Genomic DNA, 18,888 nt, shown 5'->3' on the forward strand with positions numbered 1-18,888 from the left:
TCGATTTGCGTGATATATTCATCGTTGCCGTGTTCTGTAGTATCGCCCACTTTATCATTCCATGAATTATGCATCTGTGTATACAGGTTATGACTTTTCGAATTCTATTGCCGTACAATGGAACATTCGTTATCTTTCGTCTTTTCCAGAAAATCTTCGTAATACGATCGTCCTTGCCCCCCAAACTCCTTTAATTACTATTATCTTAACACCGACGCCCTCAAAAGCTGTCCTCCTTAAATGATTGATTGAGGAAATTTCACAGCAAGAATTCTTTAAAGTCTTCCGAACAGAGCTTTCAGCAAGAGGAACGGAACAAACCTTTGTATTGATTTTTTCTTTTTCACATCGGTGTTTACACTTTCTTTTTTTTATAGCGGACAAGCAAACAAAGTGCGTGATATGGAAAAACATGGAGCAAAATTTATGAGCGACATGAAAAACAACGGCGCGTCCGCAAGTTTTATTTGATGTCTAGAAACTGAGTTATTCCGGCGCCTCCACCATTAATTATAATATAATAAAATATCAAGTTATGGTTATGTTTTACCCCCTTATATGTAATTTTATTATTAAACTTACCTTATTAATGATACAGTAATAACAAATAATTAATTAAAATTTCTTATGCAAAACTAACTACGTTTAACGCAAACAATAATATAACATACGATTATACGAGAAATAACCGCGATTTATCAAAGATTTATTGCCAGTAAAAAAAAGCTTTTTTCCAGCCAATTCGAAAGGATTAAAATCCCCTTAAATCCATACAAATGAGGTGACCCAAATACATCAAGCAAAATCCTTCCTTTTTCCTGTACCACCTATAAGATCGCTTTGTAGTCCTCGTTTGACGTTGGAGGTATAAATAACTATTGTGTTTCCGATTCCCGAGGAACGATAAATCAAAGCCCTTCCCGACGGTTGCCAAAATTAATTATTATTCTCTGGGGTTGCGTATTCTGTACGTAAACTATGTCTTGGACCGTTTGTGGGTTGTCGTTTTGAGAAATTGCGTGGTAAACGACCGGGCATCGTCTGTCTTGTTTTCCGGACGAAGGTGCGGCGTGTAACAGCCTAAATTATTTTAGAATAAATTAAATTTAATGTGGACTAGAAATTGAATTAAAATTGAAATACTAAAACTCAAAGAGTACCTAAATTAATATCAATATAAAGCAATTTCTAAAGCATAATGATAGTTAGTTATCATATCAAAGATAACGCCGACAAAGCAGATACAATAATTACTCAGATATATGAGATTAAGTTTCTTCTTATCTTTCATTATACAGAGTGTTTCAGATTTTTGTATGACACGTTTATTCTTTTCAAATTTGGTATACGGAGGTTTTCTGGCATGAGAAAGCTCTGTAACTTTTCTGACAGTATACTTTTTGGCTTTTTGAATAAGAAATCATATTCTCTGTACTTTTTAATCAAAAAGGGTACTCTTATCAAAATGCGCTAAAGTTTATCGTTCTCAAGATAATCCGCTTTTTATTATTCGATACAGAGCAATGTTTTTAGAGGATAGTTAAAATAATGTGTCAGATGGAAACAAAGTAAATAAATTAACTAATGTTTTTTAATCTAAATAATAAAAGAAAAAATTAAAGAAAATTTTGCTTGCATAATTCTGACCGACGACTTACTAATCGAGTAATGGTATTTAAAAACGGACTTATGTCATTACAAGCATACCTAATCCTATTAAAAGTTCATCCCTTTAACAGGTGTCTCATACAATTTTCCTTTCAAATATCTCCACACAAAAAAGTCTAAAGCATTAAGATATGCATAATCGTCTTTATCATGCCAAAAAACCTCGGTATACCAAATTTGAATAGAATCGGTTGAAATACACGTACCTATAATATTAAACAAAAATCAATTAAAAAATTTAACTTAAACACCCTGTATCTTTAAAACAAAGCGTTTGTCGAGCTCTGTTTATATGAAGTTTTGTGCTAATTTTAAAAGATCTATCGACTGTTAAAGTCCTGCTACAAAAACCTGAAACACCCTGTATAATGTTCGATTTTCCATTTAATAATCCATTTTTGGATTTATTTATTTGTCATTGTTTTTTACATATAGAAAATCTATGTGCTCAGTCATTAAATATGTCTCACGTGATGTCAGTTGTCATTAATATTATTAACAAAATAAAAAATAATTCATTAAAACACCGCCAGTTTCAAGAATACCTTCGCGAACTGGAGTCCGAGTACTGTGACCTAATATATTACGCCAAAATACGATGGTTGAGTCGTGGAAAATGTTTATTAAGATTTTGGAACCTCAGGGAAGAAATTAGAATTTTCATGAATGAGAACGGCGAAGACGTTCCACAATTATACGATGAAAAATGGTTGTTGGATTTGTGTTTCTTAATAGATATCACAACTAAATTAAATGAACTAAATCAGAATCTTCAAGGAGAAAATAAATTAATTACGAATTGCTATCAAGACATAAAGACATTCATTGCTAAATTAAAATATTTTCAAAATCAACTGAAATCGAATAATGCCACACATTTCCCTCACTTAAATGATTTCGAAATGGAAAATAAACCCATTTCCGAATATTCGCATAATATTAAAGATTTGCTTGAAGAATTTGAAAAAAGATTTGCCTACCTAGAAAAATTTGAACAAATGTTCAATATTTTTAATTGTCCATTTAATATTGATGTGAATTCAGCTCCAGGTTATTTACAACTGGAACTTATCGATCTGCAGTCCAACTCAGAAATGAAATTAAGGTTTGAGGACATCAATATAGTCGACTTTTATGGAAAATATATCCAGGAAGATAAATTTCCTAATTTGAAAAAATTAGCTATGTGTATTGTGGCAGCAAACGGCACAACATATCTCTGTGAGTCATTTTTTTCTAGATTAAAATTAGTCAAAACCAAAGACCGTAACAGGCTCACCGACGCAAATTTGACGAATCAGTTACGTTGTGCCACAACAAAATTAGAAGTTGATAATAAAAAAATTTCAAATAAAATAAATAAACAAGTTTCACATTAAATATCTGTTGTAATTTACTGAAATACCTATATATTATTGTGTATATCTGTGTACATGCCAGTTTGTGTATACGTATCTCATTTGAGCGCGAGTGTGCGCTAGAATTGAAATTTTCTTGTTCAGGTGGGTGGCGGCCCAGTGCCTTGTACATTCCTAAATTTTGGCCCGAAGAGTAATTTGGGTTGGACATGGCTGATTTTGAGATTTCCTACTTAATAATACAGTAAGCATAAATGTAGAGGTTGTGATTTGTTATGATATGGCTGATGATGAGCATCGGCAGAAGTTGTACTTTTGTGCACCACAGGTGTGAAAGATTAATTATCAGACGGTTCTTTGCAGCATCTAAAATTCCTAGCCACTCTATTAGAACCTTTGCAACCCAACTCAAACCAATCCAACCCAACCCAACCCTTTTTTAACGTAGTCGGAGTAAATCTAACAGATATCTGATGTTAGGAGGCCAGATAGTGTCCTTTTAGCCTCAACCTACTGAAAACCTCTATGCTCGTCTTTTCCGGAATCACTCTATCGAGCTTTCTTCGGAGTTGAGCTCCTTCTTCAGGGATCTCTTCAATTTCCCTCTATAGGCCGATACCCGATCGTCAAATTGGTTCAAAAAGCACAAAAATCGTCTTGGCTTTTAATTATGTGTGTATTTTCACGTACCTAGTAGAGGGGCTGGACAGAGCCCTTCTCCGATTACTCTCCTTCTTCGTAAGGTACTCTCCTCGGGTACTCCTCATGCTCTCACTTGATCTGCCAAGTTATAGATTTTCACAGCCAAACTCAATCATAATATAGAGTATTTCTATACAGGGTGTTTCTAAATTGATGCGAATGATTTCAAGGGGTAATTCTTCAGTGAAAATTAAGGGCTGTCTTTCATATAACTTATTGTTCAAAACCCCTGCTCCTTCAAGTTATAACCTTCTAAAGTTAAGGGCAAAAATGTGCAACTTTCTTATCTCTTGACATTTTACAACCAACAAATTGTTAGATCACAAAAAATAAAATAATGCTGAGATCAATTTGACATAACTTCATTTCGTTGACTAATAATAACTAATTTGAATTAATTCACTTGAGCCTGTGTATTATTTTATTTTTTTGTGATCAAATTAACAATTTTAGATGAACATGTCAAGAGACAAAAAAGTTGCGTATTGAATCCCTCTATTTAAATCAAGTTTTTAAATATAAACGCATTAAAAAGTTCTGAAGCAAAGTACTATAAGATTTGATTTTTTCTGCCCCTTGTAATAACATTTTCAGGTTTCAAGAGTTATCTGCCACATTTTATTCTTCTAAATTCTTCCATAGTGGATGTATTAAATAAAAACAATTTTTTCCCCTAACTTTAAAGTTCCGTAACTCGGTGTGGAAGGGGTTTTGAACAAAAAGTAAAAAAAAAGTAAGTTTTGCTGAAAAATCACTCCTTGAAATCTTTCGCATGAATATAGAAACACCTGTATATGGATAAATAAATAAACAGATACATTTCAAAATATCACAGCTACTTTCTCATCAGTCGTTCCTCTTTCTCCTTTGTTTCTACCACTCCTCTTATGTATCTCTAGAGAACCTTCCAATATTCTTCTTCTTTTCAAACATAATAGTGACACAATTCTCTGGGGTAATTATTTTTTCGATCCTTTCTGTTACCTCATCTCTCTTCTGTCTCCATCTCGAACACTCAAAAAAAAAGCATGCCACATCATCTACTCTATTCTCGCAATACACGCACATCTCGTCCTCGCCTCTCTTATATTTAAACAGATATTCCTTAAAGAAGCCATGCCCACTCAAGAACTGGCTCAGAGAGTAATTCAGTTCTCTCCATGTTCTCTTTATCCACAGTGTTAAGTTTTTTTCTCCAGCCTGGTTTACCAGTATTTTTCGACCAACTGGATTCCCATTCCTCCATTACTTGTTCCATAACTTTGTGTTTGTCAGTAAGGGCTGCATTTGTTCTTTTGGCCATTAACTATATGGGGAACGTGCTTGCCATTACAAGTAGTGCTTCGGTGGATACGGTCCTATAGGACCTGGTCACTCTCAACCCAACCCAACCCTTTGCTTCTCAAGCTTCCTGTTCTTCAACACCAGTCCATAGAAATTCAATGATACATTGGCTGCCAGTTCTACTTACTAACAAGAAGAGTTCTAAATGCCAGATCGAGAATGCGTCTTCTTCTAGAATCTATTTTCTTTCTGCCCCATTTGGTCACCTTCGCGCCTTCACTCCAATATAAGCTCATTTGGTATGATGTATCGACTAATACAAGGCATAGTTCTAACCCAACCCAATTCAAACCAACCTTTACATGTTGGTGTTAGGAGAAACGTGCTAATTCCTTGGTAACACGTTTACTGGACTTCAAATTAACCATTTTGCTCGCTTAGTTAATACTAGAAACTGAGAAAAGTGTCCTTTTCACTCCTTTGCACTTGGGTTAATAATTATAGCCAAAACCTTGTTGGCATAACTACCACAGTTTCTTTTTGATTTTAGATATGTATTAAATTAATCAATTTTAAATCTTATCTTAGTTACATCCTCATTTTCGTTATGATTATTTTTCATTATATTTAAGGATTTCCACTTTTAAGTTATATTAAGTTAAATTAAATTTTCCGTATTATAATAAAAGTATAATGAGAAAAGAGTATTAAAAAAATTAGCCGTTTGTTGAGTTGAATACCGTAGAGAGCAATTTTCTGTAATGCAAATTAAACTCAGCACTCGGGATTAAATCAACTCCCATTAATATTATCTTACTGGTTTTGACAGCTAATTACGACCACTTCCGACGTTACTTCGAATTCCACAACAACAATTGGATAGAATCGAGCGACCCACAACTAGAGATGATTCGAGAGGAGTATCTCATTTCAATAATTGGGCTACGTTCTAACCTCTCGACAAAACGACTAACGAGGATAGTTAGATCAAAAACCCTTTCAGACGAGATTACCAGTCTCTACAGCACTTTTACCAAACATCTTTGCCGGTACGATACACTTTAATTGATTAATGGCCTCGGCTTTTCGGATAAATTCTGCAAATAGTGCTTTTAACTTGTATCGGGTGATCAATCAGACGTTTACATTGTTTTCGGGTTTGGCCAAATTCGGTGGTTGCGCGGATGTTTCCTGCAAATTGTCTGCGAATTTTCCCGGAAACTAATGTTCATCCGCTGCGAGCTTTGCTGCTAATACATCAAGCATAGTTCTGAAACATTCTCGTTTTATTATTTTGAAATTTACCAAAATTCACTGTTTATAATTTTACTTTATCATCATTGTATGGCATCACTGTAATATCGATTTAATTCTTAAATTTTTTTTAACAGTCTTTTTTAGATTTAAAATGCATTAGTTGTGGTTGGAGAATTTACATCCGGAGTAAAGAGTATCTATCGGAGAACCATTTTTCCGATTTGTGTTTTGTTCGATTTTCTTGTAACCAACACTAACTCTTCTTGCACGTTTCCCAGGAATACGGCGTTTTTGCATCGATTTACCTCTATCTCTATACTAGGTTTGAAACGGTGATTAATCATACAACGTAGAGAAATAAAAACATTGTTTTTAACTCTAATTTAATGCTTTAAAGCGAGATAATAAGCATTTTGTGGTTTATATATATAACGTAATTATTGCAAGTATGCAACCAATATCACAGTATTTTTATTGCAACACACGATTTGCGTGTGATGCGTATTGCACTGTGATATTGGTTGCATACTTGCAATAATGACGTCGCATACGATAATTAATTAACACACTGTATATGTATATATATATATATGTATGTAGTTATTGTTCCCAGTTCAATTACTCCTATTCGATATGGTACTTAAAATTTGTCGACCGATACGTTGGTTACTGCGAACATTCATTTCGAATCGACCAGTTCCTATACTAACTCACAATGTAAACTGTCAAACGGTCTGCATCTAGAATCGGAATCGATAACACATTAAAGTACGCCTTCGTCACCCACGACTACCGTTCTACGACAATAAATCGCAAATGCAGATCGAGCGTTATCCGGTGTATTATCGGTTAAGTCACGATTTATGTCATCTGTGCTGGAGCTGCGGTAACCTCTGACTTCATAGATAGTATAGATACGATGCAAATGATGGCTTATAGCGAAGCCGAAAGGATTAAGTGGTGTAAATGGTTATAAACCATGGTGGCTTTGTTTTAAAATTTCTTTGGGGTCCTAAAAAATGGTTTTGAGGATAAAGGGCAAGTCGGAATGTCAACATAACCCGGTGCACTTGTATAATTGTTCTATGCATTTTTAAAGTGGACATCTCGAATACTCGCAGTTGGGCTCTTAAGAAAACGGCGACGTGGCAAAAGTCGAGTGGAGTGTAGATTTGCGGTGAAAAGGCACTTGTGGCCTAGTCAGCCGCGCGACTCCCACAACCTAAATTATGTATAGGCTGCTTTTCAGTAGTTCTTTCCCCGTAAACTGCTGTATAGTAGGACTTTTTACCTTTGATATGTAGAATTCACCATAAAAAAATTATTATGCTTAAAATTTCTTAAGAAACAATTTCCATTTAGTGTAAATTTTTTTACATACTGAAAGCGACACATCTATTAATTGGAGTGATTATTCCAGTACCGTAACCGCATATTTTTCCGGTCCCCCTAATTTTAATTAAACAAATTTGCATAAAAAGCAATTTTACGAGAAAAAAAAGCGGCACCGCGGGCATGGCGCGGACGCATCGCGAATTAATTAATATGCTAATGTTTCGACGCTTTGCCCCAGTATTTTTTCCATTGTAACTTATCATCACGCAGTGACCGGGTAATTTCACGGTTCAGCTATCCGGTGCCAGTTGTTAAAATTCGGTTCCCCATCTGGATGGGGGAATTCCCTTCATTGTGTGCCTTTTATTTTTACCGGCCCGATTTGAACGTAAGCCAAACGTGGTCGAGCGTAATTTCGAAAAATTTAGTTGCGCACAAATATTTTCGATAGTTGCAATAAAAAAGAATGGAGATAAACGAATAACGAATAAAATTTCGGTTGAACGCGTTACATTTTAAACCGCTTCGAGTTGTGGGGAATATAAAATGATTCATAGTCGTTATATATTCTCTTCACAATTAGCTTTGAAAATATTTTTTGTAGAAGACTAGAAAATGCTAATAAAAGACTTTTTGAAGAAGATTAAATATTTCTTGTAAACCACGACATTTCCATTGCAGAAGACTAGATGTTGCATGAAGAAAACTAGATATAACTAGCAAGAAATAAGATACTGCTCCAAGATGACGAGATTTTCATTGTGGAAGACTAGAAAATGCTAATAAAAGACTTTGCAGAAAACTAGATACTGCTTGTAAATGACTAAATTTCCAATGCAGACGACTAGGTTCTCGTTGCAGAAGACTATAAGAAAATTAAATACAACTAGGACAGATACTACTAGAAGAAGATTCAATGTACTCGCAAAAATATAATATTGCTTCGAGATGACGAGATTTTCATTGCGGAAGACTAGAGGATACATGAAGAAAACTAGATATAACTAGATCAACAGATACTACTAGAAAAAGGCACGATAGTGCTCGCAAAAGATAAAATACTGCTCCAAGATGACGAGATTGTCCTTGTAGAAGACTCAAAAATGCTAATAAAAGACTAGAAGTGTTTGCAGAAAACTAGATACTGCGTGCAAATGAAAAAATTCCCAATGTAGAAGACTAGATTCTCAAAACTAAAACACCAGATACTACCAGCAGAAGATACGATAGTGCTCGCAAAAGATAAAGTAGAAGATTAGATATTACTTGAAAATGACAAAATTTTCATTGCAGAAGACTAGAATTTCCATGAAGAAGACTAGATATAATTAAGTCAAGAGATGCTACTAGAAGAAAATTCGATAGTGATCACAAAAGATAAAGTACTACTTCCAGATCTTGCAAATCTACGTTATTAATAAACCTTGACGTAAAGAATGCCCAAATGCAAATGCCAAAGTCGGAATGAATCAGGTGTTTCATTATGTAACACATAAATATTACAAATATTGTTCAAAATAGCCTCTTTCTGCTGGAATACATGAAGTAAAGAGTTCTTTAGCCGAATTAAAATATCTGGTTGAGTTCTTATTTCAGTATCAGCCATTTGTATTCTGTTTAATAACTGTTTTCGTGTGTTAATTTCCACTTGCCATAAGTAGAAATCCAATGGATTAAGGTTGGGGGATCTAGGTAGCCAAGCAAATGGACCATTATTACCAATCCGCATGTTTGGAAAATATTGATTTAACCAACTAGAAACTTGAAAGTTGTTAATGTCAACTTTAATTTTATTATTACATTCGTAATCTATATAAAATAACCTTTAATGTGAGTCCAATCATGACGCATTTATCTCAAAAAACCAAAAAAATCAGACTTTCAACTCTTAATTTTGACATATTTGTCAATTTTATAAAAAATCCTTTAAAATGAGTCCAAACTCGACATATTTAACTTTAATATTAATGGAGATACAATCACTTCCGGTTTGAAATGTCAACGTCAATTTTGACATATTTATCATCTCAAAAAACAAAAAAGTTAGAATAAAAAACATTAAACCCGAAGTTAGCAACAATGAAATGGTGACAATTTAATTTTTAAATATTAATAGCAACCTTAATTATTAATTTTTTTTTCTGACAAATATTAAGACATTTTATAAAAATTAATATGTCTAAATGACATTGACATTTCAAACCGGAAGTTGCTTATATCTCTAGTAATATTGGAATTAAACGTATCATGTTTGGACTCATTTTAAAGGATTTTCCACAACGATTACAAATATGTCAAAATTGACGTTGACATTCTTAACCGGAAGTTGACCATAACTTCATTAATATTGAAGATAAATATGTCGTGTTTGTACTCATTTTAAAGGATTTTTAATGAAGATTACAAATATGTCAAAATTAAGGTTGACATTTTAAACCTGAAGTTATTTATTATATAATAGATGTTTTATAACTGAAGTTAATCTAGTGTTAGTTACTTTTCCACACTTTCTTTTTATTTTTAACGTGTTTTTTGGGTCATTTTACATTGATTTAAAAAAAATCGACGATTTTTTGAATATTTTATAAAAATTAAGAATATGTCAAAATGACATTGACATTCTTAACCGGAAGTTGACCATAACTTCATTAATATTGAAGATAAATAAGTCGTGTTTGTACTCATTTTAAAGGATTTTTAATCAAGATTACAAATATATCAAAATTAAGGTTGACATTTTAAACCTGAAGTTATTTATCATATAATAGAAGTTTTATAATTGAAGTTAATCTAGTGTTAGTCACTATTCCGCATTGATTAAAAAAAATCGTCGATTTTGAAACAACATGATGATTCCTGAATTTTACCCAAGTTTCTTAATATTTCTTTTGTTAAAAAAGAGCGTTCTTAAATTTTATCTTGTAAACTTGTAACACTTCGTCCTTAATTTCATTTTACAACTTTTTAAACTTTAATTTTGTAAATTAGTAACTAATAATCTGAATTCGACTGTGATCTTTTTTAACAAAAGAAAAAGAAATATTAAGAAACTTGTTTGTAAAATGGATAAGATGAGTGGATAATCTATTTGTAGAGTCTCTGAAGAACCGAAACTAGTTAGACTTTATTTTTTTTTTTAGAGAGATGAAAAGGAAAATCTCGTTTTTCTCAATATTGTTCATTTGTCGCTTAGTCAAGTGATGCATAACGTGGTCCAATTATCCCATTGTGTTTTCAGATAGAATTCAACCTGTATAAATGTTTTAAGTGCAGAAAAAAATTCCAAATTATTGTTTTTTGTTATATATCTGCAAAATATGAATTAAGGTCTTATGTTTATTAATAGATTATTAAAACGCAAACAAATCTGTTCTGATTTTGATGCCGCCCAAAGAATCGTTCAAGAATCCTTAAAACCTAAGTGTGATACTGAAATAAAACTCCCCTAAGAGTTTTTTAACAAAAAATTTTACTAAAAAATATTAGTTGAAGTTATCCGATTAGGTGTTACATTTATCTCCATCAAGGATACCTTCAACTAGAAAAAAGATTAATTTAAGTACAAGGAAACAGTTAAACTTGCCCGGTAAAGTGTTATATTTACCTCCTTAAAGGATCTCATTAACCAAAAAAAGATTAATTTAACTACACATAAATAGTTGAAGTTATCCGGTAAGGTGTTAGATTTACTTCCTCTGAGGATATTTTTAACTAAAACATGATTAGTTTAACTATGTATAAAGTATTCAGAATCAGTTAATTAACAATTATCATTAGTTGAATTCCTCCACCTTATTTATAACCTATAACTACTTTTTAGGAGGAATTTAACTACACTTGTCAATTTATATTTGTTAAATTTCTAACTGCGTAAAATTTAACTCCGAAACGGATGGTCGTGAAGGAACTTCCAGATTTAGTTGAAAAAGAGTTAAATTTAGGTCCGTATTTGTAACAGTGTAGTATCTCTGAAGATGACTGATTATCCCGAAACTAGTAAGGTTACAGTACAAAATTGTGATTTTAACACAGTTATAAAGAAATTTTGTAAAAGTAGAAAACCTCGTTGGTCGAAAATAACCTTATATCCTGTGCGAATCGTGCAATTTTCTGACGTCGGTGGTGGTAGTGATTTTTCCCTCCAGTGGCATAGCGCGGCAGGAGAAGCGCCAGACAATAATTTCCTAGTGAAATTCGGACGCGCCCCCTCATCAGGGGGTCCCTAAATTAATACACAGGACCGGCTTGACGGTGGTTGCACCGGGACACGCCTACTGTCCCCGGGACTCCCCTGGATCCAGTAAATCGTTGGCACTCACCCTCGCACTAGCGCACGCATAGAAATGAACCATTAGAGCCCTTACGAAGGGCCGGACGATTCGTTATTGAATATCGTGTAGCCGATTATCGGTAGCTCGCAGCAACAGAGAGCTCTCCTCCTGCATGATGCCATATGGTCGGATACTGTGGTGACATATGTAACTCAATATGAATGATTTATAAGCGAGGCTATTTGATTTAGGGGCGTGAAAGCGTCATGCGGAGAAGGCGTTTCTTTTAGTAGTATTACAAAAGCCCTATTAAGAGTTGTAGTTGGTAATGACATGGTGGTCCGACACTTATTGTTATAGTATATTAAAAAACAAGTTTCGTAAGACACGTTTAAAATGCACGAACTCAAGTTTGAATTTAATGAATGAGTGCTTTAAGTTTTATGCTATTTTTTTCTAAATAAAAATAAATTTTGACAATGTAGGGAAATAGGTATGTAGCAGTTGGTAACACCGTAACACTTGAAACTAGAAATTTGACCTGACAAAAATGTTTCATGTACACCTCCCAAAATAAGATAAATTGCTCAGAGTTCTCATCATCGATGCTAAGAACGTGTTTAAACATCCATAAACAAACATTGTGACATTGACAACTAGAAAAATTAATGACCCAATGTCACCAACTTGAACTGGTTCCATAAAATGTTACTAAAATCTCATTACAGCATCGGATGTTATAAGGAGTCTCATTACAACACCCGTTTGAGTACTGTTATAGCTTTCATTACCGTCGCGAATTACAAAAAATGCATTATTTAATCATTCGTTTTTTCAAGGACTTGAAAAACAATCATAATAAAATACGAGTAGTCCCATTCATTTCGGTTGAAAATCCCATCAGACGTTGGAAAATAAATCACTATTATCGATAAATAACGTGGACGTGAATTCAAAAATTTACGATCTGGATCAATTAAAAGTGGGCGCGTACTTTTCAGGTTGGGTGGCAACTTGTCCCATTCCGGTGGGATTATGTTGTGCGAGTCTGTAAAACACACAGTCGTCACGCTGGGGTTATAAATTAATATAAAACCAACGTTCGCACGTACGTGCATACTTTTTGGCGAGCCCTCCGCGGTCGCTTTTTTACTGCCCATTTTATGTGCGGCGATAATATACGACTTGCGGTGACCCGATGCTGCAACGGAACGTGGGACCCTTTACCACCCCGCGCGTCGGAATTTATGGACCGTTGAAGTATAAAAACGCGTCCGCCAATGGCGAGTTGCGCAACCCTTCGAGGACACCCTACTGAAGTGTGTCAAAAACATGAAGATAATTTTTAAATGAAACCGTTTATGGCTACGAAAAGTAAACTTAAAATTTTATAACTCCGTGTATAATTAATATGATATTAAAAATAAAAAAGGATTGAAATGAAACGATACGAGTGCTCTTTAAAGGTACCAAAATTATAAATTAAGTAGTTACGTCAAAGAAATATAGACAGAGCGTCAGAGGGTTTTACGTTTACATGGAAGCTCCAGAGCGTGGCGTAAAATCCAGGGGATTTCAAAGTTTTTAAAAGCATCGCAGTGCTAAAGGTTTTTTTTGCAGTTTTCCCTGTTCAGTTTGAAGCATTAAAGGAGAACATTCGACTTCACCGTTCCGGCCCGGAAATCAAAGCAAAAGGAACCAGCACAGAAGGATATTTGTAACGCAACGTATTTTTTGTCTCGGCGTTACGGCCTGGGGTGATATATTTGCCGGCTGTATATTAAACAGGCATTAAACATTCAGCCTGTCCCATATTTTCCGATACTGTCTTGCGGGGCAAAAATATTTGCATAGATCCCGGAATGCGTGGTTGTTATTTATGGCGTAAAAGCCACTCGGTAAGTTAAACCATGGTATTATTTAAGTGGTTTATGATTTTTGAATAATACCTATTATTATCAGATAAACGATCACGCTGTCTATGTCATAGCTTCAATTTTGTAGACATCGTAATACATGCAGCGTAAATGCAGCATAGCCTATTCCAGTTTGCATTTGCCTTTGCGCTGCACATAGCGATAAGCTCTTCAGATTTATGGCAACGATAAACGTTTTCTGCACACGCTCTAAATGCATAACATCACAATTAGACGCTTCCTTCCTTGTAATTGCGAATAATTTACAGAGCAATTACGTGATTTCCTTAAATCGTATACTATCAGTATAATTTACTTAACCTTTATAATAACTGATTCTTTTTTGTGTCTTATGATATCAATCGAGTCAATACTATAGTGGAAATTTCATATAACCCACAATATATGAGTACAGTAACCATAGTTACGAAGCTACTATGCACTTGCATTGTCCCACATAAAATGCAACATAGCTTAATGTAGTTTAGTTTAGCATTGGGTTGGTTTTGCAAACGAAAAGTTTTGCTTTGAAAAGGTGACGTTCTTATGATAACTCTCAATTTCTGTCTTAAGAGACGCACGGCTAAACCCGAATGATTCTAGTTCTTGCTCTGGTGTTATTAACACTTTGGCTTTTGTTAAATTTTCGCTCCCGATTATATTATAAAGCAACGTAATTACTTTATAAAGCTAAATTTTAAGTTCCTATCTCTTTTCTTAAGATTGGTAGTTTCATTTGCGTAGATAATGAACCTTTCTATCATTAAATAAGTCCTTCTAGTTCCGAATGTTTTCCTTCTAGTTGCAGGTCTAGTTTTAGTTCTAGTTTTACACTAGCACTGTTACTATATAGAATTAACACTATACCTAGAAGTAGAATCATTTGAGTTTAGCCGCACGTCTCTAAAGACGGCTAAATCCGAATGATTCTAATTCTAGGTATAAAAACTAGTGCTAGTTCTAGTGACAGTGCAAGAGGAAAACTAGAACTAACACTATACCTAGAACTAGAATCATTCGGTTTTAGCCGCACGTCTCTAAAGACGGCTAAACCCGAATGATTCTAGTTCTAGGTATAGTGTTAGTTCTAGTTTTATACTAGCACTGTTACTATGTAGCACTAACACTATACCTAGAACTAGAATCATTTGGGTTTAGCCGCACGTCTCTAAAGACGGCAAAACCCGAATGATTCTAATTCTAGGTATAAAACTAGTGCTAATTCTAGTAACAGTGCAAGAGGAAAACTAGAACTAACACTATACCTAGAACTAGAATCATTCGGTTTTAGCCGCACGTCTCTAAAGACGGCTAAACCCGAATGATTCTAGTTCTAGGTATAGTGTTAGTTCTAGTTTTATACTAGCACTGTTACTATTTAGCACTAACATTATACCTAGAATTAGAATCATTTGGGTTTAGCCGCACGTCTCTAAAGACGGCTAAACCCGAATGATTCTAATTCTAGGTATAAAACTAGTGCTAATTCTAGTAACAGTGCAAGAGTAAAACTAGAACCAACACTATACCTAGAACTAGAATCATTCGGGTTTAGCCGCACGCTCTAAAGACGGCTAAACCCGAATGATTCTAGTTCTAGGTATAGTGTTAGTTCTAGTTTTATACTAGCACTGTTACTATGTAGCACTAACACTATACCTAGAACTAGAATCATTTGGGTTTAGCCGCACGTCTCTAAAGACGGCTAAACCCGAATGATTCTAATTCTAGGTATAAAACTAGTGATAATTCTAGTAACAGTGCAAGAGTAAAACTAGAACCAACACTATACCTAGAACTAGAATCATTCGGGTTTAGCCGCACGCTCTAAAGACGGCTAAACCCGAATGATTCTAGTTCTAGGTATAGTGTTAGTCCTAGTTTTATACTAGCACTGTTGCTATGTAGCACTAACACTATACCTAGATCTAGAATCATTTGGGTTTAGCCGCACGTCTCTAAAGACGGCTAAACCCGAATGATTCTAGTTCTATGTATAGTATTAGTTCTAGTTTTATACTAGCACTTTTACTATGTAGCACGAACACTATACCTAGAACTAGAATCATTTGATGATCATCCTCTAAAGATTACTCAAACCTCGTGGGTGACTCACTAACTCAGGAATTCCACAGTGCATGTCCTGAGAGAATTGTGGAGGAGAGAGGAAGGGCTACACCTTGGTGGACTCCTGATCTACATTCACTGAGGGTCACTTGCAGAAAAGCTTTCAATAAAACAAAACAGACTAGACTGAATTCTGGCTGGACCTTGTTCAAAACACACCAATCAGAGTTCAAACGTTTAGTACGACAAACAAAATACTATCTCGCGGCCAAAAACACAGTTGTGATATTCTGATGGCAGTTTTGCCAAGGATCCAGAAGAATCGTTGCATTTACTAATAAATGTTCATTTTCCAGGTTCTTTGCAAGATTTTTCAATGCTTCTACACCGAGTGGAACTTAACAACTCTCCTACCAGCCAGGACTGGCAGATACCCAACCAGATTGTACGGAATGAGTTCGTAGAGTGGGCTGTCGGCAGTTTTGAACCCTTCAAAATACCCGGACCTGACGGTATATTTCCTGCTCTTCTTCAATGGAGCCTAGAGGATTTGAAAATACACTTGATGAGAGTTTTTAAAGCCTCCTTAGCCTTTAATTACGTTCCCATCAGCTGGAGGAAGGTTATAGTAACCTTTATACCAAAGAATGGAAAAAAGGACCCAGCGAATCCTAAAATCTTTCGAACAATTAGTCTCTCATCATTTCTTTTAAAGACGCTTGAAAGACTATGTTAACAATACTTAAGGCGTTTCCTTTGCACTTGCACCAACATGTTTATATTAAAGGTAAATCTGTGCATAGCGCCCTACACATCTGGGAACTTTCCTTGACATAGAGGGAGCGTTTGACAAAACCACCTTTAGTAGCATTAATTTGGTACTGGAATCTCGAAGAGTGCCACTGGTCATTGCGGGCTGGATAAAAACAATGTTAGCAAGCAGAATTGTTCAGGCTAAGGTGAAAGGACACATAGTACAGAGAGCTGTCGTTAAGGGTTGTCCACAAGGTGGGGTACTCTCACGGTTTCTCTGGTGCTTAATAGTTGATGATCTCATTCGTGAGTTAAATAATAAATATCTCTTCACAGTTGGTTACGCCGACGACGTGGTTATCTTGTTAAGAGATAAACCTGACAATTTTCTTTGTTACAGAATGCAGCAGGCGCTTAAACTTGTTGAACGATGGTGTGAAGAACAAACCCTCTCTGTCAATCCTTCTGTTCTGAATGATTCTAGTTCTAGGTATAAAAACTAGTATTAGTTGTAGTGACAGTGCTAGTATAAAACTAGAACTAACACTATACCTAGATCTAGAATCATTCGGGTTTTGTCGCACGTCTCTAAAGACGGCTAAACCCGAATGATTCTAGTTCTATGTATAGTGTTAGTTCTAGTTTTATGCCAGCACTGTTACTATGTAGCACTAACACTATAGCTAGAACTAGAATCATTTGGGTTTAGCCGCACGTCTCTAAAGACGGCTAAACCCGAATGATTCTAGTTCTAGGTATAAACACTAGTATTAGTTGTAGTAACAGTGCAAGAGTAAAACTAGAAATAACACTATACCTAGAACTAAAATCATTCGGGTTTAGCCACACGTCTCTAAAGAAGTTGCTATCTCTATTCTTAAGATTGACAGTTTCATTTGGGTAGATAATGGACCTTTCTATCATCAAATAAGTCCTTCGTCAAATAGTGATTTAATCTAGAAATAGTCCGTAAAGCTTCTTTATCTTTGATAAATGTTACTCGCGTTAGGATGACATAAGTTACTTATAAAATAGCTGGATGGTGGCGTTGCCAATACACGGTGTAAGTTTTCGCTTCGTCGAGCGCGTCTCGTCAATCCCCCCTTATTAGATTCGTCTTCTTCCTCCGGTTGTCGTCGATAAGAAATGGTTGCCGATTGAAAAGGGGTCGGCTTCCGATAAAAAGAGTCGTCAGTTAACGCAGCTCCTGTCTGCGCTGCATTTTCATCGGAAACGACACGAAGAGATTCAAAGGCGGAAAAGGCGGCCGACATTTGCCGGCCCAGTTAGGGGGCCACCTAACCAAAAGATTGATTTCGCCCATAGACAAGTTCATTGAATGCGCGTGCCGTATTGCGGCAAACTGTTGAAAGGGAACGACTTTTATGGGACCAGAAATTGCGAGTTTTACGTTCGACCGCCTGCATTCAATAGAACACTGGGTAAAAAACATTTTATGTGTAGATGTCATATATCCTACATTGAAATTCAGATCTAATTGGATGTACATATATTTATTTGATTTATTAAAGTATACAAACGGGCGAGTCCCGCTGATAAATTGCAAAAGAATCACCATAGTAGGAGTTGAAAAGCATAGAGCCCCTTTAAAAGGCCGGCACTATTCAACACCTACATTAATTCAGAGATGCAGGGGGACCTGTACAATTCCCCTGGGGAGTATAACTCACTCGAGCTCGCAGTTATACGGTGGGGTGAGGCGGCAGAATTCGCAAAACAACTGTTCTAAATCTGCGCACGTATGGCTGCTGTAATTTCATGGAAGCTGTGCGTATTAAATTTGAGATTTAAGTTAACAACCTTGTAAGAGAAATCCGAGTCCGGACGGTGTAATACTTAGTCACGTCCGCACTTAATGTACAACTATATATTCTTAGCGTTGTCTTTTTGGGGACACCTATTTTTATTTCCATATTTTATTAAATACATCCATATTAATTTTTAAATGTAGATCAAAGTATATGATAATTTCAAAAACACATATTAACAAGAAGATAGGTGAAACGGTATGGATACAACAAAATCAAAGATCGACGTACAAAGGCATCGCAAAAATGTTTGTCCCTTTACTTGCACCAATAATAAAGCAAAAAAGTGCAACCTCTTTGGAAATCTTTCATTCCTACATCAAACGCAATATTGCCGTAAAGCAGGATACGATTCTGGAATCTCCGCACAAAGGCATTTCATGATCTCGACGGGTTACATGGAAAAGGGGCTCCCCGGATTCAGGACCGGAGGGGTTGAGTATCTGTA

General features: G+C 35.3%; 1 protein-coding gene across 1 annotated transcript; it reads left to right on the forward strand.

Moving 5' to 3' along the window:
• The first annotated feature begins 2,129 nt into the window (after positions 1-2,129).
• Positions 2,130-3,047, forward strand: LOC139432147 (general transcription factor II-I repeat domain-containing protein 2-like). The gene has a single exon (XM_071200514.1). It carries the CDS (start codon positions 2,130-2,132, stop codon positions 3,045-3,047), a length of 918 nt encoding a protein of 305 aa, XP_071056615.1.
• Positions 3,048-18,888: the final 15,841 nt, after the last annotated feature.

Source organism: Onthophagus taurus, chromosome 11, assembly GCF_036711975.1.
Source record: "Onthophagus taurus isolate NC chromosome 11, IU_Otau_3.0, whole genome shotgun sequence".
Lineage (NCBI taxonomy): Eukaryota > Metazoa > Arthropoda > Insecta > Coleoptera > Scarabaeidae > Onthophagus > Onthophagus taurus.

Excerpts from the sequence above, each read along its gene's own strand:
- LOC139432147 (XM_071200514.1), top strand. The coding sequence starts at position 2,130 with ATGTCTCACGTGATGTCAGTTGTCATTAATATTATTAACAAAATAAAA.